Here is a 26,090-nt window from a genome sequence, read left to right on the forward strand (position 1 = left end):
GATTGGTGAGTGAAACAAAGGGTTGATGTCACCAAGAAAGGCTTAAGTTCTGCAAATTGCGGCTTCTGGAGACTAGGCACCTGTGAAGTGATCTAATTAAGGTGTATAAGGAATGAATGGATTGAGCAAGTACAATCTTGAATGGATTGAGCAAGCTCAATGCTAATGGAATTCTTCCTCTTTCTCAGACCTGAGGGTGCATAAATTGAGGAAAGACAATTGTAGAATAAATGTGTGGAGATTCACCTTTAGCGAGCCAGTCGTTAACAGTTGGAACAAACTTCCAACTGTTGTAGTGTAGGTCAGCAACTTAAATAAGTTCAAGGCAGAACTAGACAAACATATGGAGTGAATGAATGGGTGAAATGGGAAGGGTGTGTTTTTTTTTTGGCTGAGGCTATATAAGCTTGCTTTTTTGCATCATATGACCTACTAATGCTGTCTTACATCAAAACTAGAATTTTGTCGAATTATTCAACATACCATGAAACCTGTGCATCAGCTTGTCTGATGCTGTAAGTTGTGTATTTATAACACGACTGTGTATCCTTGACTATCGTGGAATTACAAATATTAGGTACTATTCTGAACATTTTGCTGTGACTGTAAATAAATGCAGAAGTGAAACATGGAGTTATACTGATGATTATGAAAAAAAAACAACCTATATTACATTAAAATCCTTAAAAAAAATAAAGAGGACTTAATATTGATTTATGAAATGCAGGATATTTGTACGTGCAATGTAAAAATACAAACATCCATCCAATACAGCCTGAAGGAACAATCTTAATGGGGGACCACACAAACAAACTAATCCAAATCCAAATAAAAAAAAAATAAATATATATATATATAAAAACTTAGTAAATTGCATGTATGGCCGAAGTAAAAAGTGATGAAAAATACATTTCAGTGATGTGAAAACTGGTGTTCAGAGTCCAAGTGGAATATCTGTAATCATTGTATAAAATGTATTGCTAATGAATGGACTTTATTCTGAAATACTTTTAAATAAGAGTATTTGAGCGTGGGGGGGGACTCCAAAAATCCATGAAAAATCATTTCATTTAATTAATCATTTCAATTAACCCCAGGGGCTCACATCTGATGAGTATGGGCTTGGCACACCCAGGGTTCTGAGCTGGATATCATCATTCTTCTCTTTCTTGGTGATTCCCTTCTCTCTCTCTCTCTCAGGGTAACTCGGGATTTTTTTTTTTTTTTTTTTTTGGCTGGTGCAGCATAAGCCTCAGGCTTCCTTGCACCATATGGCTAATAATAATAATAATAATAAACACATAGTTGTAAACGTTTAAAGGTGAATCAATGAAGGGTTAAATAAATTCACCACATTCAACATCCTTTTGAGCTGAACATCCTTTTTTTCAATACTGTTGTGCAAAAACAAAATGGAATCATAACACTTTCACTACTTAGAGGTTCGATGCTCCTGCATAACGAGCCTGGGTGCGCTAAAATTTCTTTCACTGCCATGGTTTCTCCACCATTCAAGTCAGTCATTACAACATGATCTAAGAATTTGTGCATATATATTTTTATTTCATCATTTTGACTTTGATTCTTCAGTTGCATCTTTAAAGATACTGGCAGCAATGCATGCGGCATGCCTACCACTGTGTTTTCCAAACTGTGATCTGCAACCCTGTACCAAACCTTGGAAAAGAAAATATCGGCCTTCAGAAAACATAAATTTAAAAAATTTTTTTTAAATTTATATTGCATTATCGTCTTATTATTTTGCAATTTTCCATGAATGCTGCAAGACATGACTAAGGAGCTGGTTTGTGACTTTTACTTTGTTACAGAGCAGATTTTTTATTCATATTGATCATTTTAAATTTCATTAGTCCATATGGAGCAGTCTGCCCACTGGGACTTGCAAGAATGGTCTCTCCACCCCTGCAAATGGCTCATGTCAGGTCATTATAAATTATTAGAAGTGTTTCTGTTTCCCATATTCTTGCACTCTGGAATGACCAGCGTGTTGACCAATGTGTTGTAAGGGAGGACCTTCAACAAACCGCTCTTAACACAAGCATAAATCCCTGTGATTTTACAATGATGTTTATAAAACTGAAATTTTCCTGCTTCAGTCCGAAGAATTTGAGTTCTGTTTTCTGCACCACCTTTGTAGATAAATAGGGTTCTTTTCAAGGCTGAAACTTCAACTTTAACTGAAGTTGAAGTTTCATATGTAATGTTAAACATCATCATCCGTCATATTAATTATAAAGTGCACACTTATATAAATTATTTATTGTTATAATATTAAATAAAATATATTTATTTATAACAATTATATATATATATATATATATATATATATTTTTTTTTTTTTTTTTTTTTTAATTTTCGCTGCATCAAGACCACCGCTTTTCAAGTCCTCTGCATTGGCGGTTCGATCTGGGGATCAGATGGCGGACTGACCATCAGATGGCGGATCGATTCGCCTTTGCGGCGATTTGTCTAGAGATCGAAATGCAGCAATTCCCTGACCATTATTGGCCTTGTGGTCCTCTGTTGAGATAGGGCATAATGGTCAGTCTATTTTCGTTTTATTTTATTTTATTGTAGTTGTTCACATCTCTGCTCGTGATATTTCACATAAATTTGGACCTGGTGCCCGTCAGAGGGGGGGGTGCCGTTAAATTTCATTTAATTGGTTATATTTTATTGTCTTTATATTTATACTTCTAAATTATCTTCAAGAGTTTCTGCTACAATAATTGTATTCTCTTCCCTCCCAGTTGGTTTGATCGTTATGTATAATTTCACAATTTTTGTTCTTCTGTCTTGCCATGCTGCTGGCATTTTTATTTATTTTTTTAATTACTATTCTCACTTAAGTTTATATCTCAAGCGTCATGCAGAGGAAAATGCTTTTTGCTGTCTCTGATGTATGCTTTATCCCCCTTTTTTATGTAAGATTTAGTTTTCAATTATTTCAAACATTATTCAAATATAAGTATATATATATATATATATATATATATATATATATTGATTTACCTTTTATGAATTTTATACATTTTTTTTACATTTTTTAAAATAGAATTTTTTTTTTTTTATAAACATTTATACTTTTTGGCTGCAAAAAGAAGTACTGTTAAAAACCAGGCCACAGCCATGCATCGTTTGGGAAACTCTAGCCTACCCAATTAGTCAGGGCTTGCCAAATCAGGCATTATTGGAACATGACTTAAAACATCACATGTATCCTATATTGCACAAGAGAATAACTTGGATGAAAAACCATATTGACTGGGTCAACAGAAGTCTGCTTATAATAATACAGGACTTCCCCTTTCTCTAGTACCAACTGGGTATTCCTAGCCTATGTGTTGTCCTCAACTGCAACACAAACAGTGTCAGGTAACTTTATGTTCTATGTTTTCTCTATCACAAGCTACATACTAATACAAATAACTTTCTTTGGAATAAAAAACTGCTTAAGAAAGCCTGAAATGCTTCTTATAACATTTCATAAAATTTGAACCGAAATATTATCAGCTGTACCCAAATCCAAATTTTTTTTGCTACTCAGTCTGATCCAAACCCAATTATGATTTGTGCTACAAGGCCCAAGCAGATCTTTCAACTGTGACACTTGCACAGCATGTATTAAGAATGATCATGTCCCTTATTTTCCTACCTCAGTAGATCACAACCTAAACCCTTTTTCCCCCATGTCATTAAAATACAAATCTCTATGGAAGATTTTTGTGCTGTTATTTGCAAATTTTATATTCTGACCAATAAAAATGTACCTATCCAATTTTGTGAACTGGAATACTATAAAACACTTAATGACACTGCAAATGGACATCTAAGTAATGACCTCAATATTCTCATTTTCCTGCTTTCACTTCATATTTCAAATACATGCACTATAAACTTCAGAGTCTTTCACTTACTAATATACCTTAACCCTTTACCCTAAATAACAGGAATATGAACTACCTGATGTACCCCTCTAGTGGACATGCAAAAATGATAGCAGCAGGCATGTGGTTTTCATTATTTAAACCTCAGGTTACTGCAGGAGAAAAAGGGTGGGAAACATCTTAATAGAGTCAGTTTGATTTAAGTTAAATGAAGGCAGGAAATGGTTTAAAATGGGAAACTTGAAAAATTTATTGTTAATTCTGACATTTGTGTGTATATATATATATATATATATATATATATTTGTATATATAAATAAGATTTTAAAAAAAAATCTTTAGATCAAAGGATTTTTTTTACAACTAAACTTTTCCAATTAAAAAATTAATGAAATAATGATGAAGATCAAAAATTAATATCATACTGAAGGAAAACTAGGAATGATAAAATGACATATACAATGTACCAGCTATATTTAAAAAAAACCACGTTCATCCCTGTAAAAAAGTATAACTGTTTGGCTTAAATTTTCTAATAATACACAATATTACAGCATACATATCTATAAATATACTAAGGATGATTCAAGTTTTAAGCCTTACATGGAAAACAACTGAATATTGTATAGCTAGCATATAAATTGATAACTCTTTTTAGAAATTTATCCAAAGTTAAGTGTATCTAGTATTTTTTTTAGAAGTCATTATAATTGTAAAGTGTGCAATTTTTTTAAAAATGGGGCTAAAAGAGTGATCAAATATTTGCAAAAAAAAATCCCAGCTAAGATCCAGAAATATGCTGATACTCTGAGTGACACAGTTCCATTATATGCCAGAGGTAAGAAATGAACATGAATGTAAAATAGGCAGGCAGTCCTGCAAAGATACATACTGCAATGGCAAATCAAAAAAAAAAGGTACAACTGGGGAACTAATCATTCAAGTCCAGCCACAAGGATTATTTATGAACAGTGCAGTCCCTACTAACAGAACAATCAGGAATGAAAATATTAGTAGCAAGGTGGATCACAAGAATGTTTATATCTGGTCTGAAAAAAAATAATGAGATTCTCAGGGGCACTTCTAACAAGTTCCAATAAGGTTCCTGACTTTCGTTGCAAGTAATTTGTTATTACAAATACTACAGATGTGATGTGGCTTCATCACTTCAATCCAGAGGGAAAAAATGCTCTGATAAAAATGCTAAAAGCATCACGGATCTCCTCCTCAAAAGAATTTGCTTAATAAACTAAGTGCCTCTGCATTTTGGAATGGTGAGGGAATTTTAATGATTCACTGTTTGGAGCATGAACAGACAATATCTGACAGTTATTACGTAAATTTAATCCAGAAACTACATGTGAAAATTAGACAGAATGAGTGCAGTCTCATTACCATTTGCAGTTCCATAAAGACACATACACTAGTTACAATCTCGTGTTGTAGTGGCCATCATTTGGGAAGCAGGGGTTGAAATTGTTGCTCCCCCCCATCATTATTTTCATTGTTGCTAATTAGCTGCTTCTATATCAGGTTTAGAACTCTGTTCACCCCTCATATTAATCACATATACATCATTCATATTAAAAATCCCAAGAGTTTATGATACAATCTTAATTATGAAACACTAACTCAATATTACTGGATGTTAGCTACATGAACAATATGACACATTATTCTGTGAATAATGATGTCATATTGTTGATTTCGTATTAAGTTAAAGGTTTTAAACATTAATTTAGACAATCATACAACTGTGAGATAGTTTTAATAAACAAGGAAATAAATCATCTTAAAGTTGTATGAGTTGTATTATTAAGCTATATAAGTTAAATAATAAACTCACTTGATGAAAAAGATAAGCAGTAACAAGAGTTGAGACAACAGAATCTAAGTCACAAGCTTCATTACCAAGAACTGCAAGTACCTTATTAAACTGGTTTATAACAGCCTGTTCATGTATTTAAAAAAAAAAAAATACATAAATAAAAAATAAAAAAAATAAAAAATAAAATATATATATATATATATATACACAGTATATATAATGAATTACATATAAACAAGCAGTTTAAAAACAAATTTTTTCATAAATGTAAATTAATTTTACTTTTTCTTACTTAAATTACACTAAAGCAGATAATTTCATCTAAATTCATAGCCTGATTTCAACAATGAAATAAAAAATTTTTTGTCATTTGAAGTTGAGCAACAGCATGTTTATACTGCTATGTAACCAGACCAATGTTGGGATTCGTGAACACGTAACCATAGTTTATGGCAGTGAAGTAAGTGAAAAGGCACTTTTCTTGTGAGTTAAAAGTTTTAAATATGAAATTAGCCAATTATACAACTGTGAGATAGTTTTAACAAACAAGGAAATAAACTATCTTAAAGTTGTATGATTGAATTTCAATTATACAACTTAAACAGTTTATGAGATCCTAACCAAGTTTGTGCTTCACATCCATAGTGGTGATCAGAGTGGGAAGTTCTCATATATCACAATATTTGTCATATATCACTGCTACTGCTGACTTACACTGTGTTTTTTCTGTCATTATTGGTAACAAATCATAGATGTATGACTATGACAAAAGGCCCAATCATCTCCAAGATTCAAAAGAAAAGCAAGACTATCTCGATCAAATATAAAGTTCAGGCTAATTATATTTTTTGACTCGCACAGCATTTTCCATTGTGAATTTGTCCCACAATGAAAACAGTGAACAAGAAATACTACAAAACAGTTCTACAATGATTGTGCAATACTGTTTGGAAAAACGTGGGCAATGGGAAATTAATACTTCCTTCAACACATTGCTCCTGCATACATGGTGCGCAAAGACTGCTTTCTTTCAAGGTTTATTAATAATTAAACCTGAAATCCAAATAGGGTATATAAATGCACCTTTTTCATATCTATGACACAAAAGTCAGAGGACTTACTTAACAAGTATAGGTCATAGTGGAGAAAAAGTTTGGAGTCAGGACTGAATTTAAAAGTGTGTGCAATTCTGCCCAGACATCATAGCAGGGAGTACATGTTGACAGCCTTGTCAATCAATTCTGCCCTGGAGAGAATGTGCAAGGTTCATGAAGCAGAATTTTTCTCAGTGTGGTCTGTGCTTGTTAACGGGAGAGACTATTTTTGCAGGGATGGGATATACTTAAAAGGGGTGCAAGAACATTTGATGCTGCTATGAAGGCAGCGATAGGCAGGCTATCATTGCCTCAGAAGACTGATGGCTTGGGGGGGGGGATACAAAGACTAATATTAACTATAGCAGCAGACAGAGGCAAAAATAATCCTTGCAATGCTTCTATTGGAATATGCAGCAGCTGGAAAGCAAGGTGTCAGGAACACATGGGCTGTATTAGGGTAACTAAGAGTAAGGACAGGTATATGTATACTTATATGTATACATACCCAGCAGCACTGTAAATAAATTTCATGAATTTGAATTATTAAGTCATCAAAAGCAGACATTGTAGGGATATTGGACATAGTGTCACTTGGGCAAAAGTAATGCTGAATTTGAATGTGAGGATTACAATGTATACATTCATTTTTAATTTATTGAGTAAAGCAGCCCCTAGTCAAAAAATCTGGTATATCCACTATACATATTATAGACATGGTACAATATACAAATATTAACAATATCTTATATACATGAAAACACTGTATATCATTAATTATTTCAATCAGCATATGATAATCAACTATACTGTATAATGGTCATCCCGAACTCAGCTACAACACAATGAGCTGGACAAGAAGGCTACAATGGAAACTGCTGGAGGTTTGAAAATAATGCTGCTGAATGCGCAGCATTCTCAATCTGTTGCAGATGAAATAAAAATTATGTTAACAAGAAAATATCGATGTTGCTTACATCCAAGGACCTTATTATGTGAATGATACAACAGTAAAATGTACACATGGAAAGACAGGGCAGAAGGTGTTATGATCTTAGTTAAGAAGCATATTAAATCAAAGGCAGTGCATCCAGTTGATAGTGGTAGCCAGCCAGTGCAATATTGAGTCAGTTTAGAGTGACAATCACTGGCTGGAATTTTTGGGTTGGTCTCACACACACACACACACACACACACACACACACACACACACACACACACACACACACAAGCAAAGAATCGCCAATATGGCTGCCTTAGTAAACGGACGCACATTTTACTGCTCCGCGATTTTGCCTTAAAAAATGTGATTTAAGCTCAGCTTATGTTATACAAAGTGTTCTACCTTGAAGATGTTCCTCAGAGGAGTCCCTTGGTGAGGAAATTTGATTATTCTATTCGGTTTTTAGCCAGATATCAACATTATTATCTGTTTCCTTTGTTGTCAGACTGAACTGGTCACCATGTGGCTGACAACGGGGGCATAGAGAGAGGCGCCGATATAACATGGTGGCCATGCTTTTGACTGGTGTGGGCGTCCCCACTAGTGCAAACCTGGACTGAAAGAGTACCCCAACTTTTAGTGACTACAAAGGTGTTTTTTTTTTTAAACAATAAACCCATGAGTTCAGTGACCCCCCCCCCCATTTACAAACTTTCATTGGAAGAAGATGCGATTAATTTCTATTGCTCCCACATGAAAATAAATACAGTCGATTCCGGTTATTAGCATTAGCATTAGCATTAGTAGAGGCATTTGATGCAAGAAAGCAAGCTTATGCAGCATCGGCCAAAAAAAAAAAAAAAAAAAAAAAGTAACATAAATAAATAAAAATAACCACTTCCACTTCACCCCTCTGTTCGTTCGAAATACCTGTCCAGCTGAGCCTTAAACTTATTTAGGCTATCAACTTCCACGACAAGGGATGGAAGTCTGTTCCACCCACCAACCACCCGCTGGCTAAAGGCAAATTTCCGCACATCTATCCTACATCTGTCTTTCCTCAATTTGAATTTATGCCCTCTCAGGTGATTTTTCTGAGCTAGAGGAAGAATCCCATCAGCATTGAGCATGCTCAAACCATTCAAGGCTTTGTACACCTCTATCAGATCACCCCGCTGGTGCCTAGTTTCCAGACACTGTAATTTGCAAAACTTAAGCCTTTCTTCGTAAGAGAACCCCTTTGTCCCATTCACCAATCTAGTTGCCCTTCTCTGTACTCGTTCCAGCAGCTCTACATCCTTCCTGAAATGAGGCCTCCAGGCCTGTATACAGTACTCTAGGTGTGGCCTGACCACTGCCTTATACAAGGGAATAATCACCTCCTTATCCCTGCTAGAAAAATTCCTATATATCATTGACAATACACCATGAGCTACTCTTGCAGCTCGTCTGCACTGCTCAGAGAACTTCATATCTGCCTGCACCACCACCCCCAGGTCCCTTTCATTCTCTACCACTGTCAGTGTAGTACCACAGAGTTGATACGTTGCTCTGGGGTTGCTGTTTCCCATATGTCGTACTTTACATTTGACAATGTTAAACTTCATTTGCCACCTCGAAGCCCATCTGCTCAACCTTTCCAAATCCTGTTGCAGCAGCATAGTGTCAGTAGTGTCCTTGACAACCCTGCCAACCTTCGTATCGTCTGCAAACTTGGACATTAAGCCTGATATACCATCATCAATATCATTTATAAATACAGAAAACAATAAAGGCCCCAATACTGAACCCTGAGGGACTCCACTAATAACATTAGTCCACGATGAGCAGTGTCCATTGATTACCACTCTCTGTCTTCTCCCCCTCAACCACCCCTTTATCCATAGCAGCAACTTGCCTCCAATGCCACACTGCTCCAATTTGTGCAGCAGTCTTCCATGTGCAACAGTATCAAAAGCCTTTCTAAGATCCAAGTATATAATATCAAAGTTATTCCCTGCATCCAGTTCTTTTGTGACTGCATCATAGTATCCAATCAAATTGGTCAGGCAAGACTTCCCCTTAACAAAACCATGCTGTGTCCTAGCTATAACTGAAGTCTTGTCTAGATGATCCTGCAGTGCTTCTTTCACCAGTGCCTCCATTAATTTTCCGGGAACTGAAGTTAAACTCACAGGTCTATAATTACTTGTGTCAGCCTTTGATCCCCCTTTGTGAATTGGGGTCACATTTGCACATCTCCAGTCAATGGGTACCTCCCCTGAGTCCAAGGAAGCTCTCATAATTATGGCTAAGGGTTTGCTTACCTCCTTTGCTGCCTCCTTTAATATAACTGGATAGATCCCATCCACCCCAGGTGCCTTTCTTGTGTTTATCTTCAACAATTTCTCCTCCACTTTGCTCTCAGTTATTACAAGATTCTCTAGCTTACTGCTAGAGTTGAATACACCTCTGGCATTCCCCTCGCTGAATAACTCCTCATGTGTGAATGTCGATGCAAAATATTCATTTAGTTTGTTAGCTACCTGAGCAGGGTCATCAACAGTTGACCCATCGATCTCAAGTGGACCAATCTGATTCATCCCCTTCCTTCTAGAGTTTACATAAGTAAAGAACTCTTTGCTGTTTTTCTTCGCATCCCTTGCCAAGGATCTCTCGTAATCTGCCTTCGCCTGCCTAACCTCCTTTGTAACTTGGTTACAGATCAACTTGTATCTATCATAGGCGTCCGTGTCACGTGTTAATTTGTATGTATCCCATGCATTTTTCTTCTCTGCCATATGCCTCATTAGTTCATCTGACAACCATTTAGGCCTAAACCTTGAACAATATTTCTTAGTTGGTATGTAAAGCCTAGTAGCTTCCACGATAAGTTCTTTGAATGCTTCCCATTTTGAATTTGCTGTTGGCAATATCATCAGTTGATCCCACTGTATAGAATTTAAATACTGTCTCAGTCCATTGTAGTCGCCTTTACGAAAGCAATACCCCTTCCCTTTACCCCTAATGGTAGTTACCTCTTTGAGTAACTCCCACTTCAGCACACTGTGATCACTGCCACCAAGTGGTTCATTTATCTGCAGATTCTTAATGCATGAAGAATCACTACTGATAATCAAATCAAGAGTATTACTCCCTCTAGTTGCCTCCCGAACATGCTGATGTAGAAAACAATCATCCAATAAATCCACAAAAGCCTTGCTACTGTGTGAGTGACCAGCCCCCAAATTCCAGTCAATATCTGGGAAATTAAAATCCCCCATTATAAGACTCTCTGATTTACTGGCCCACTCTATTTCTCCGAACAGTTTCTTATTATACTCATCAGAGTCATTAGGCCTATAGCACACTCCTACTCTCAATTTTGATCTCCCAATGCTTATGTCACACCAAACTGACTCGACACTGCACTGTCCAGCGATGTCGACTGGCTTCACTTCCTTGGATTTTATGTGTTTTTTAACTAATAGCATAACCCCTCCTCCCTTCCTATCCTGTCTATCCTTTCTGTAGACATTGTACTCCCCAAATTCCAGTTCTGCATTTCTTATATCTGTGTGACACCACGTCTCTGAAATCCCCACAATATCTGCCTTTGATGTTTTGAGCAATACCTCAAATTCATCAAATTTATTTACTAAACTCCTAGCATTGGTGTACACACAAGTATACATGCACCTGTTCTTTTTCTTAGCTACCCTAACACAACCCATGTGTTTACTTGTACCCCAATGATTCCCAGCAGTCTCTGAAATATCCTGCATCTTATTTTCCAGGCTGCGGCTCATTCCAATAGAAGCAGTGCAAGAATCACTTTCACCTCTGCCAGTGGCTACTGTTAATCTATTAGTCCTTGTATCCCCCCCCAATCTAGCAGTTTTCCGACCCACCTAACATTGCCTCGATAGCATCAGCAAACATTCTTGCACCCTTTCTATTTAAGTGTATCCCATCCCTGTAGAAGCAGTCTCTCCTGTTAACAAGTACAGACCAGGCTGAAAAAAATTCTACCCCTTGAGCCCTGCACAATCTTTCCAGGGCCGAATTGATTGACAGGGCTCTCATCATATACTCCCTCCTATCGTGTCTGGGCAGAATTGCAGACACTTTCAATTTCAACCCTAATTCACGGCTTTTTTTCATCAGTGACCTGTACTTGTCAAGTAATTCCGCCGGTCTCCTACTCTTAATGTCATTAGTGCCAACGTGTACAACTATATCACCTTTTGTGCCCTTAACAGATGATATCCGCTCTACAACGTCATCAACTTTTGCCCCTGGCAGACATACCCTGGTCCTATTCCACCTATCCTTTTTACAAAGCATGTTTCCCGTTTCCCTGACAATAGAGTCACCAACAACTACTAGTTCCTTTGGGACCAGCGCATTCTGCCTTGGGGGTTGCCGCTGTGTTCCGCGATGACCAAGTGCAAGCTCTGGCATTGGTGTGGGCAGCTGAGAGCTTGATGGGCCCCTCACTTGTAATCCTTCGAGGGCATCCACCCTATCCTTCAAGCTCTCATATAGGCCCATAACAACGCTGAGTTGTCGCTTTATCTCCTTACACTCCTTGCATCGCACACACACAAAGACATCCCCCATGGCAGTATCATGTCCCATACTTGACTGCTCCGCAAACATCAAGCAAATAGTGCATCTTACAAGGCTGTGATTCAGAGGACAACTGCCCCCCTCAGTTCTCCCCTGGGCCACAGCATTCCCATTAGCTTGAGCCCTTTGCTTTGCTGCTCTGGTTTGAGTCATGATTTAGATTTACTTTCAATAAAATTTCAATTTCTGTACAAAATTAAATCCTAAACTTGTATCCAAACACAGTTATAACGCTATATTTATGTTTCAGTAACGAGTGTTATCTACGGAATATTTACGTTTCAGTAACGAGTGTTATCTACGAAATATTTACGTTTCAGTAACGAGTGTTATCTGCGAAATCCCTTTATATAACTTTCGTATCAAGTTATGTATTAATTGTTTTTACTAATTATTTATGTTTCGTAACCTAAGTGGTTATATGTATAATTAATTATGTTAAATAAAATTAATTATATTACGTTTGTAATCTAAGTCGTTATATGTATTTATTTAAACGTACAATTTAACTGCTAACGCTATCTAGTACGGTATATCGTATCACAAAGGCGGGAAAATTACGAACGGTTAGCGGAGTTGAAACACGTGGAAACCTTTACCGATACTTTTATGCAATTACAAGGCCGAGTAAAGAATAAATACACCAAATTAATCAGAAAATCACAAAATAATGTTATACTACTAAATTTAAATCAAAAGTTTTAGAAAAACAATAATTTCAAATCAATAAATAAGAAAAATCCACTTAGCGGCTTTGAAAACGACCGTCTCTAGTAGCCTCGACACATCAGGATTTGGGACACATCAGGACTAGTGCATTTTGTCCCGATTAAGCGGCTGCCCCAATTATCCGAAGTTTTGCGTAAATAGTTAAAAATACAATGCCCCCCCCCCCCGCTTTACAATTGGTTCACTGTACGATCAAATCACGTTACGATGGGCTCACCATAGTAAAGTACCGTTCGCTATACAATGTGTAGTAAGCACCGGTCATCGTGATCACGTCTGTGAAATGAATTTTAATTCTATTAAACAGCGATTCTAATTAGCGAAAATTGGAGGAATATTAATACACGGGCTATAAAAGTAAAGATATATTAAGCACAAATTTACCCTTTATTACCTTACCAATTAAAAAATTAAATTATATGTGAAATTTGGAAGAATATACGTGATAATCAGAATAATTAATACGTATTGTAATATGTACATACTAACTAGTTTACATTTTTGTTCGCTGGGTGGGGGTTAAAATTTAAAACAGTAAAAAGATAAGCAATCAATAACAAAAAACACAGCACACACACAAATTGCAAGTAACACGATACGCGCAAGTGAGAACGGAGTAACTAGTTACGAAGCTTTAAAAATGGGAATGGAGAGAAGATTCTGAAAATTATTATTTTTTATATGATTGCAGATTCCATAGCAGTGTAAACGCATTTTACCATAATAACCCACAGAATTCCAGCTGTCAGTATTATCGCAAATTCAATAAGATCGAGTTTACTATCAGTTTATGATAGATTTCACTAACAGAAAAGCCCAATAAACAGGTAACTACTAATTGTTTTTATTGTTTTATGGTTGTGACCTTCAGAAATCCGATCGAACTACGTGGTACAGTCGGAGACAATCTTAGGGTAATCTTCAGTGCTGCAGTCTCCTGCCTCAATTAAATGGCATGCTGTCCCAATTAAGCGAAGTAAACCCTGGCTATTTTCTCGATTCGGTGCTGTTTTTAAGATTTGCCCCAAATAAATGGCTGCCCCGATTAACCAGTGGCCCAAATAACCGGAATCCACTATATTACCATTGTGTTTAACGCTCCACAAAATCTTAAAAGAAATTAGCCCCGTCCCTCATAGGTCATTTTAGCACTTGGCTGTTTCCCCCCCCCACACACACATATGACGTGGGAGAGGAGCCCAAAAATTTGCTGAAGGACTATTCAGCCTCAAATTCGCCTACAGACCTGTGGTTTTCACCAAAAGCCTTCATTCTCAACAGCCATCGGGGAGACATTGATAAACCGAACAAACTCGGTAATCCGACCTCCAGCAAAGAAATTGCAGTAAGGGAACCAAATGCATCCCAACCACCAACAAATACAGACATCATCACAATAGAGGACTTGGAAGATACAAGTACTGCCCCCAACTCAGAGAATAAAAATCTCCCGGAGGGATCCATGATAGATCAGGACATGGCATTAAGAACCAAACTGGAGAACACCATGAAAGATAATAACAACAGGATCACTAAGGCTGTCAGGGGAGATATTATAAAGCTGGAAACCATACTAATGCGTGAGCATGTCAAACTAGAGAGAATGCAAGCCAAACATGACGCTTACATGGAAGAGAGAGGAAACCAAATGAAACAGCACCCTCGCTCTTATTCAGACACGCTGAGGACAAATATCACAGCTGACAATGCTATGTCAGCGAACATAACACAAACAAGAAGGAAAGTGCTCATGAAACACAGAATTTGGTTATACTACAATCAAGAGGAAACGAGCCAACCACGACCAGCAAAGAGATAAAACATAAGTAATGAATACCATGAAGGAAGACCTAAGGTCAACCAAGATAAAATCAATCAGGAATATTTGGAATAGCAATAGAAACAGAAACGCAGAAAGAGATACAAGGGATTATCCAAAACCCAAAAATAGCGACACTGGGCCTAAAGCGGAACCATTAAGAAAAGAGGTCCTTCTGCCATTATATTCAACATTGGGAAAGAAATAGCACCCCAGCGCCTGACGGATGAATTATACCAGAGAAACCTGCAGGAGGCCCTGCCAGATCGAGAAGCAACAACCCTAATAACACCAAGATATTCGACTAAATCCAGGGAAAGTGGATCGATTAACTGGACAGTTTGACCCACAGGCATGGCAGGTACTCAAAACCCAACCAAGAATACACATAGAATGGAGTTGTCACCTTTTTTTGAGAACACATGGTCGTGCCTAAGTGCTTCAGATGCTGCAAGTACGGCCACATCACTCACACTTTTGTCCAAACCACGCCAACCTGCAGCCACTGCTCAGAGAAAGGGCATGATTTTAAGAGCTGTCCCAATAAGGGAAACAAACCCATATTTACAAATTGCAAGGCATCAAAAATGGACTGCGACCATTCTATTAGAGATTCAAAATGCCCATCACATTTAAAAGCTAAGAGTTTGCACCGAATAAGGATTGACTATGGGGACTCGGCATAAACAGTACAATGAAACAGAGATAAAGATACTCCAACTAAATGCACAACGAGCCAAACAGTGGCCGACCAACTCCGCATCAAGGCCAATGAGGAGAGGGCCGACATACTGATACTGCAAGAACCCCACCCACACACACACACACCAAGCAAGTCAGGGGATATTCGCTTGTGTACAAGATTATCCAGACTGAGGACGAACGAAACTCCCTGGGCCGAAACTGTCATTCGCAACTCAAATATCACAGCAACCAGAGTGACGCAACTGTGCACTGCCTGGACGGCTTGTGCCTATATCATCCCCCCCCCCATAGGAAGCTTCTACGTGGTCGCTGTGTACAGCAGACCAGAACAGGAGATTGCACCAGTCATTACATACCTTCGGCATCTGCTGAATTTACAGTCAGTCCTCGTATAACACATGTTCACACTACACGAATTCGATCATACATGATTTATAAGGCGCCTCCGTAGCCAGGTGGGAAGGAGCAGCAGTGCGTAGCACACGCTTCTTGATTAGACCGAGGTTCGAGCCCGTCACCACCAAATACGGAGGATGCGGAAAGGTCAAGGAATGACCACCGCATATCATGGAGCAATATGGCCTTAGTTGCTAATGCTCCTAAAAACCAAATAACAACATAACAACATGATTTATAAATAGGGGAACGATATCTTATATAACACGAACCGAATTCGCTTATGCACGATTCGCCTTTGTGTTTACAAGAAATGGCAGTGGAACGCAGAAATGGCAGTGGAACCCAACTGAACGCAACACGATAGGAATGAAGAGAAGATTCTGAAAATGTATTTATGTTTTTTATATCAGTGAAGGGGAAACACATTTCACCATAATAACGTAAAAACCAACACCATTCCAGCTATCGGTATAATCGCAAATGCAATTAGATCGAGTTTACTACCAGTTTATAACAGATTTATAACAGAAGCGCAACTGGAAATTGTTTTTATTGTTTTATGGTAGTAACCCCTAGAAATGTGCTTTAGTAATATGTGAGGTGTTAATATGTATCTCAGCCTTTACGGTGTTGTTTATTCAGTTGCTACACACGCGCAGCTTTGTTTATGTGTATCAAGTGTGCCTCCTCATTTTGTAATTGTGCTTTGTTCCCTAAAACTGAGTAAAATACTTAAAAGGTGTGAAAAGGAAGCGTCCTGGTGAAGATACTGCAGATTCAGAGAGAAAAAGATGTTTGTTTTGTTTTTTAGGAGCATTAGCAACTAAGGCCATATTGCTCCGGGGATATGCGGTGGTCATTCCCTGACCTTTTCGCATCCTCCGTATTTGGTGGTGATGGGCTCGAACCCCGGTCTAATCAAGAAGCGTGTGCTACGCACTACTGCTCCTTCCCACCTGGCTAGGGAGACGCCAAGAGAGAGAGAGAGAGAAAAAGAAAAGCAATATCGATAAACAGAGGCGGACTAGGTCAAAAATTCTTAAAAGGGAAAATTTATAGTGGCCTCATACTATGGTTTATGGCCAAAATCACACCGGTCTCTATCCCACCGGGGTATCCCCGGTAAGGCTTATGGCCAGTCCGCCTCTGTCGATAGAGAAAAAATATGAAATTGTGAAACGCTTTGAGCGAAATGAAAGCCCATGATATTGCACGTGCTACAGATCTAAATGAGGCAACACCGAGAATTAGAAAGAATGCATAGGAAAAAAAAAAAAAAAAACTTCATAGCAGGAACAACTCAAAGTGTAATTAAAATCCATTAGATTAAGACACAAAGAATTGGAAGAGATGGAACGCCTGTCATCTGTTTGGATAGAAAATCAAACAAAAAACAAGTTTGCTTACAATAGAAGTAAAAGCATTAGCAATATTTTATTACGTAATAGTCGTAATAAAATGTGTAAGTATTTTATTACGATTGTTTATTGTGTTTGGTAATGTTTTGGTTACAAATGTGTGTTCAATCTTGGGTGGTCGGCACCTAACCCCATTTTTCCCCATAGGGCCTGTTGTTTACATTGCACAATTTTGCATTACACGAGGGTTTCTAGGAACGCAACTATCGTGCTATACGAGGACTGAATGTACTTCCTAATCAAAAGATTGTAATTGGAGCGGACATAAATTGCCACTCCCCCACCTGGCATAGCACCCCAGAAGACAGGAGAGGAACCAATAATGGACAACAGCTAGAGAACTACCTTATAGGATCCACGTATGAGATTCTCAACCAACCCAACTAGTTGCCCACCTACTGCAACACAACACAATGTGGGAGGCGACAAGCAACATCTCCCTAGCCACCACAAACATAGCGGCACACATCACCGAGTGGAGGGTAGAGGACTCCTGGACAACCTCAGATCACATGTCATCTCCTTCAAGATCTCAAGAACACTAACCAAAACACCAATCCTGAAACACTTCGCTGACTGGAACATCTTCGCTGAAGCACTCACTGCCGCAACTTCCTCGCTGCAGACAGAGATGGGATATGCAGACAACCCTGATGCCCTCCAATGTAAAATTACAAACCTCATTACAGATGTCAGCTCAGCAGCCATTAAAAGGAAAAACCCCGGACCAGGAGCGACACCCTGGTGGAACCAGGAGATTCAGGTCCTGCGAAGGGAAGTCATTAAAAGGAGAAAAGAATTTCAACACGCCCACAGAACATGGCCAGCCATGGAAGTGGACGCACTGAGGCTGCAATACAGAGGTCCGAAACCAATACACTGACAAAATAAAGAAAAGCAAAAGGAAAATATGGGGGCAGTTCGTCTCCACAACAGGGAACGCAGACCCCCCGGGAGGTTTTTTTTTTTTATTTGGTAGTTATTGGTGTATCGGCTTCTGTGGCCATAATGCACCTCCCAAGGTTTTTGCAGTACTTTGATCCAAGCCCGAGGCAGGATTCGAACCCGCAACCTTTGGGTTGCTAGGCAGGCACTTTACCCACCCGGCTAGCACGGTCGGCCCCCTGGGAGGTGGTATATAAGATTACCACCAATAAACTCCCCAGAGGCGAGGTCCTCACTACCAACAAGAACACCGCAGGGCCTTTCAACAACAACGTGGGAACAATCAATTGAAAATATACTGAACTGTATCTACAAAGCATCTGCGAACCCCAACACTGAAGCGCAACTCCATATAGGCCTGTAGTCATGTGGTAGCTCTCTCTTTGTCAAGATGTTCATCATGTAGGATTGTCCCCATCTTGTGGAAGATTGTGACAATCTCAGATCTGAGTGCTGCTGACACTATTTGAATTTTCTTTGAAAATATTCTCAAGTGTGGTTTTGAGAAAGAGCGTCTTTTCATATATGGTGCCCTCTGGTATGTCATGGTTGAGGGGCGAGTCCTGCTGTTTGTCTTCTTTCGGGTCTTTCTGTGATGCGGCTATTTCTGGCTGTTCTTTAGTATCTGTCTGGGAACGTGTTTCCCGCCCAAACTTGAGGATCAGCTGATTGCGATTTTTCCGCTTGGTGAGTTGGGATCCAGAACGGGGGTCCTCCTCTTCGTCTTGGGGTTCCACAATAACAGGGTCGTTGCTATGGCCATGGGGATCATTGTGTTTTACTGTTCTTACTTCCATTTCACGAAATCCGGATAACCGGTACAGTTCAGATTACCGGGTGTATGGTAAAATAGTAGGATAAGGCACTGAAAATGATGGCAAATGATGCCCACCACAAGTCTGTGGCTTAATTTGAGGGCACACAGTTGGTTATGGGAGTTTTGGGCTATCCCCTCTGTCAGCTGTTGGGGGGAGGGGGGGGAGAAACACCTAGGTGTGGAAGTGCTTCTAGAAAAACAGGGTTACTTCCCCTTACAGTTTTCGGAGGCGCTAATCACGCTGGTGAAAGCAGTTTCACAACAGGAACAATAATTACAGAGATCTGTCTCTTCCATGGTATGTCTATGGAGGGGGGAAACACTGAGCACATGGTACATTTAGTTACGCGAGCATGTGGTAAATTTAGTTCCGCAAAGATAGAAGTAACACAAAACGGTGGGGCACTCTTGCAGGCCAGAGAGCACTAATTGGCGAATCCTCCCAAGTCAAGAATCAGATTTGAACGTGGCAGCCACTTTATATCGGAGCACTCTCCATTACCTCGTTGTGAGCGGCATGGTGACCTGTCTCACAACAAAGGAAATAGATAAAGAACGTAAAAATCTGATTAAAATTCCCTAGAAATTTGGAAAGGTCTCACCCTATGAGTTGAAGATCAACCTGTTGGTTGATCTTCAACTAGAACCAATAATTTTTAACTGTATTACATTTAAAACACATATTTCAGACAAATTATTGCAGAGCGATAAACAACATATCCGTACTGTAAGGCAGCCATATTGGCAATCGTGTGAAGCTATATTAGGTATTACGTATGTTCGGGGTCTGACGGCACCTGGGATTTCTCCCATCTCCACGTATGTTCTCTGTATCGGACAAGCCAGAGATTTAAAAGTGTGTGGGATATGTACTATGTAGTTTGTTGTGCCCATTGTTCATCCGGCCTGTTAGCCGCCGGGCCACTAGTGAGACCCGACGTTACCAATACCCGCCACAGGGAGGCCGGCCGGGTGTTACCAATATTTGTACTCTGGCTGGTCTTGCCACTTACTTTCCTGGGATTTCAGTGGCTAGAACCAAAAAAAAAAATAATAATAATAAATAAATAAATCGAGGTTGATATTAGTGATACTTAACAAGTTAGTATTAATAGTATGCGATGTGGGGCTGTACGGTGAAAGTGAGTTTTAAAAACCGAATAGGTTCGGGCAAGAATTTTGATGTTCTCTTTTGATTTTGAAATGTAGGGCTAAACGCTGTGCAAGACAGAAGTTTGGGGGGAGGATGAAGACTGGGGGGAAGAAATTGGAAATAAGGGGCCGACAGAGTAGATGGCCCCTGCAGGTAGTGAGGCATGCCCGTGCCCCACCAGAGTGAGAAAATTGGGGAGGCAAGGAGAGGCAAGCCTCTCCTCCCCAGGAGTTTGGAAAGAAAGATCCGCTCAAGAGAGTGCGGATTTGGGTCGCCAATAGGCTGTTCCGGCGGGAAATTGCCACCGTATGTCGTCTCCATCAGTTTGCAGGCCCTAAAAAGCTGGCTGTTGAGTCTCATCTAGGTGGGACACTAATAGGGGGTTAAATCTGGGATGTCATCCTTCCAGACTGCATGTGGTCTGGGTCCTATTTTCTGGTCATTATCTTGGGGTCATAATCAAGTCTACTGGCTGTCATTATGGGGTTTTATCCCTTCCGTGATGTTTGCTAGTCCTCACACTACCTTTTGTCATTATGTAGTGGGTCTATGCTGCAAGGTCTTGGGGCAGTGTCGCTTTGTTCTGATGTCACAACTATTTAAAGGTGTCTTTTCGCTTCCATTGGCGGTAATCATGACTCTTGTGGTTAGACAATATATTGTCACTTGTCTTTTCCCAGTGCATTTTTTACTTAGTCCAAGGTCTGTATAGTCGGCTCCTCTATGTCGCTATTTGCAGGTTTGTTTTGTCTCATACCTTTAAGGTCTTCTGTATATGGCGGTTAGTGTTTGGCACCTGGTAAATAATCCCTGGACAAAATCAGTTAAGGCTAAATATTCCTCTTGTGTATCTAGTAGATGTGACTCAAGATCCCTCGGTAGATAGTGAACTCTAGTTATTAGCCTGTATCTAAGGTCTTCGTATTGGGCACACTCAAACATAATGTGCACCCAGCTTTCTTGTTCCCCACAAATACAACGCGGATCCTCCACTATTCCCAATGCTGTAAGCTTTGCATTGAAAGCCCCGTGACCCATAAGGAGGTAGGTCGTGTAAAGTCCGGGTTGCAGCCAGGTTGGAAGAATGGGGTATACTCTGTCTACGTCCGGGATGAACTTTTTGGTGATATTCCCTTTTGTTGTGTTTGTCCAGCTGTATTGCCAGGTTTCTTTTAGGTATTTCTGCAGCCTGTTCTTTTCAACCTTGTGGGGTTTTTTTTTTTTTTTTTATGTGAACCCCAAACACGAGAAGTATTAGACCCTATAGTACTTAGTACCGTGCTTGGGTTGGAGGTTGAGAAGACAAAAGAAGATATTTGTTGACATTGGACTTGAACTTTAGTAGATTGTAATTTTCAGGAAATACATATGAAGGAAGGTTGTTCCAGAAAACAGCAGTTGAATGAATAAATGAGGAAGATGAAAAGTTGGTTCTGTGGGTTTGAAGCTGGACAGTAAATGGATGTTGGCTGGGGGCGGCACTTGTTCAGACTGTTTTGAAAGAGAGAGCGGGAATTATAGAAGCCAATTCAGAAGAACAGTGCCAATGGAAGTATCTGTAGAAGAGGCATGCAGCAGAATAGTACGTCTATGAGAAAGCGAGTGGAGAGACTCTGTTAGAGATGAATCATTAATTAACCTAACTGCCCTCTTCTGAATGGAATCAAGAAGCCTGAGAGAGGTTTTGGGGGCACCACCCCAGATGTGGGAACAATATTCCATGGCAGGGCGGATTTGCAATTTATACAGAGCGAGCAGCTGTTTGGAAGAAAAGTAACACTGAGAGCGAAAGAGAAAACCAAGTTTTTTAGATGCAGAGGAAGCAATATTTCTAATGTGCTTGTGCCAAGAGAGATTAGAAGTCAGGGTAATCCCCAAAAGAGATATCATTTTGCCTAGAAATCGGAGTGTCCCTAAAGATAAGCATAGAAGCAGAAGAATCCTTTTTGCGAGATATAAGACAAGACTGAGTTTTAGAAGGGTTGAAATCAACTAAGTTGTCTTTGCCCCACTGGAGAATAACCTGAAGATCGGCATTTAAAGAATTGGTAGCAGATTTTCGAGAAGTTGAAGCTGATTGAGCAGGACAAGGTTTCTCAAAATGGAAAGTGGAATGCAATGTGCTATCATCAGCAAAACTATGGATAGGACTGCCAGTCAATGGAAGAAGGTCATTAATATACAAGAGGAAAAGAGTGGAGGAAAGAACTGAACCTTGGGGGACACCGACATTAGTGGAGAAGTTAGAAGACAGAGAGCCATCTACCATCACCCTCAGTGAGCGATCAGAGAGAAAACTGGATAACTAATTACTAAAAACAGTAGGCAAACCATAAGATGGAAGCTTGTTTAGAAGGCCTTTATGCCAAACACGATCAAAAGCCTTTGAGATGTCAAGAGCAATTACTTGTGTTTCACCGAACTTTTCCACTGAATTAGTCCATAAATGGGAAACATAAGCCAGAATATCACCAGTGGATCGACACTGACAGAATCCATACTGGCGATCGTTGATCAGACAGAAGGTTTCTAGGTAGTTTAAGAGTTGGCGGTTAATTGATTTCTCCATTAATTTAGAAAGAGTAGAAGTAATTGCAATGGGGCGATAATTGGATGGGAGAGATTTGTCACCCTTTTTAGGAACTGGCTGGATATGAGCAAATTTCCAAGCAGAAGGAAAAACACCTTTGGAATAAGAAAGTGAAAAAAGGCGGCAAAGAATAGGAGTAAGATGAGGAGCACAGATTTTGAGAACAAGTGGAGAAATACCATCAGGATCTGGAGCTTTCTTAGCATCAAGATTCATCAAAATCCTTCTGATATCCTTTTGACGGAAGACCACAGGAGGCATTGAATGGAGCGTGTTGGAAATGGTGGGAGGTGTTTTACCAAGATCATTAATACATGAGCTGGAAGAAAAATGGGATGGTAGCAGGTCAACTTTATCCTTGGCTGAAGTGACAACAGAACCATCTGGTTTGGACAGAGGTGGGAGCAGAGATGGGCAAAAGTTGCGGCCAATAGCTTTGGCAAGAGACCAGAATGCTCGGCTACCATTAGGGTAAGAAGCAAGTTTTCTACTCTTAGCCTGTTCAAACTCTAGTTTGGACTGATTAATAACTGCTTTACAATTGTTGCGAGCTTTGCTGTAGGCAGAAAATGAAACTGAAGAATTAGAAACAAGCCAATTACGATATGCAACATTCTTCTCTTGAACAGCCTTAGCACATTTATTGGAAAACCAAGGTTTAGATAAAGGACGAGATTTTAAAGTGGAGTGTGGGATAAAGGATTCCATTTCTGCAAGAATAATTTCACTGACACGATCTGAGCAAACGTTGACATCAGAAGTTTTGAAACAGTAATCTAACCAAGGAAAAGAAGTCTCGCAGGTCATCCCATTTTGCATTCTTGTAATGCCAAAAAACATGAGGTTGTGAATAGCCATGAGATAAAGGTTGCATTGGAGAAGAGACAATCACCAAGTTGTGATCTGAAATGCCTAAAGGACCTCTCACTTCGACACTGTACTTAGAAGGGTTGTTTGTGAGAAAAAGATCAAGCATATTGGCTGTATGATTAGGATTGTCCAGTATTCTTGTAGGTAAATGAACAATCTGTGCTAGGTCATTAGTAATTGCAAAAGCCTCAGCATCTCGACCTGCTGTGTTGGTGTGACTAGAAAACGGAAGCCAGCTGGAGTTGTGAACATTAAAATTACCAAGGAAAATTGGACTGGAGAAAGTCAAGTTGCAAAGAGAGGAAGTCAAAGAGCTCCAAGTGATTAGTGGAGTTGGGAGAACGGTAGAGACAACAGATGAATTTGACACAATGAGGTAGAGAGATTTTAAGCCAGAGAAGATCAAAAAGAGGAGATTCCAAATTGCCAAGTCTCTGACAGAGAATATCAGAACGGACATACGCACAAGTACCACCTTTGAGGCGAAAAGAATCATACAGTGAATAATTTGGGCATCTGAGATGAGCAGTAGTTGAATCAACAGATAACTGAGATTCTGTCAGAAAAAGTACATGGGGTTATGAGGTATGAGGTATATTGAGGGTCTAGCGGCTCCTGGGATTTCTCCCATCTCCGCGAATGTTCTATGTATCGGTGACAGTACCCTGTCAAAGCCAGAGATTTAGAAGTGTGTGGGTCATGAGTAGTGTTATATGTTGTGCCCATTGTTTATCCGGCTTATTGGCCGCCAGGCCCCTAATGGGAACTGACGTTGTCCATACCTCGCCAAGTGGAGGCTAGCCGGGTGTTACCATTGAGTCAATTGTACTCTGGCTGGTCCTGCCACTTACTTTCCTGGGATTTTAGTGGCTAGGACCTAAAATAAAATTGGAACGACTGCGGTTGATTTTAAATCACTTACATTAAAGCACTAATATGGGGTTGACGCTGAAAGCCTGTTTCTGAAATGCCTAAAAGGTTGGGCGAAATTTTTTGGTGTATTTAAATTTGGACGTGTAGGGCTATACGCTGTGCAAGAAAAAGTGCTGGGAGGGGAGAATGAAGGCTGGTGGGTGAAATAGGAAGAAGAGGGTCGATAGGGTAGGTGACCCCCAATTTTTCAGTGAGGCATGCCCTGAAAAATTGGGGGTCACATGGGGTTTGGCAGACTGCAATTGGAAATGGACATCGTTGAGATTAGAATTGAAACCACGTATATTTGTGAAATGAATCAGTATTAGTAACGGCCGCATGGTGCAAGAATGCCTATGGCTTATGCTGCACCAGCAAAAAAATAAAAATAAAAATAAAAAATCCGAACAAAACAATGATAAAAACAATAAATAAATAAATAAATAACTAAACAATAATAATTAATAAATAAAAAAATAAAATAAAATAAAATAAAAAATAAATAAAAAGGAAATTAAACCTATCATCCTATGCGCTTCCCTTACCCGAAAGTACTATCCAGATGACCTTTTAATTTCCCCAAACTGTCGGCCTCTACCACCCATGAAGGCAACTTATTCCAGTAATTTATAACTCGCTGGCTAAAATAAAACTTCCTGCAGTCCAATCTAAACATTACCCCCGGAACTTGAATTTATGTCCCCTAGTTCTACCATCTTTTATAATCTTGAAAATTTTGTCCTCATTCATTTTACTGATGCCTCTCAGAACCTTAAACACCTCAATCAAATCTCCTCTAAGGTGCCTAGTTTTCAAACTCTGCAACCCACATATTCGAAGTCTTTCTTCATAAGGACGCCCTTTTGCCGATCTCACCAGCCGAGTTACCCTTCTTTGCACCCTTTCAAGAAGCTCAATATCTTTCTTTAGGTGCGGTCTCCATACTTGAACACAGTATTCCAAATGTGGTCTAACATAAGCCTTATATAATGGGATTATCACGTCCCTATCTCTACTTGCAAAAGTTCGATAGATCATCGATAGGACACCATGGGCCTTCCTTGCAACCTGTTTATAATGCTCAAAGAATTTCATGTCTGACCATATCGTAACATCCAAGTTCCATTCCTCCAGTACTGGGTTTAGTTGAACTCCACCAAGTGAATAAGTTTTTTTGGGATTACTGTTTCCCAGGTGTAATACCTTACACTTTGTTGGATTAAAGCACAGCTGCCATTTTTCTGACCATTCCTGAAGTCTATCTAGGTCTCTCTGAAGAAGCTCAGCTTGACAGTGATCATTAACTACTCTACCAATTTTAACATCATCTGCAAATTTAGACATCACGC

The 26,090-nt window shown here is 39.3% G+C and overlaps 1 protein-coding gene across 1 annotated transcript in view; it reads right to left on the reverse strand.

The window, feature by feature from the left end:
• LOC150090874 (uncharacterized) overlaps window positions 1-26,090 on the reverse strand; it is a 628,907-nt gene that overhangs the window by 573,557 nt on the left and 29,260 nt on the right. The window contains exon 2 of the mRNA XM_090375379.1: window positions 5,755-5,859. Within this exon, the coding sequence (XP_090231505.1) occupies window positions 5,755-5,859 (105 nt within the window). The remainder of the gene's footprint in view (window positions 1-5,754; window positions 5,860-26,090) is intronic.

This window comes from Mastigoproctus giganteus, chromosome 1 (assembly GCF_048544385.1).
Source record: "Mastigoproctus giganteus isolate SK-2022 chromosome 1, ASM4854438v1, whole genome shotgun sequence".
In the NCBI taxonomy this organism is placed as follows: Eukaryota; Metazoa; Arthropoda; class Arachnida; order Uropygi; family Thelyphonidae; genus Mastigoproctus; species Mastigoproctus giganteus.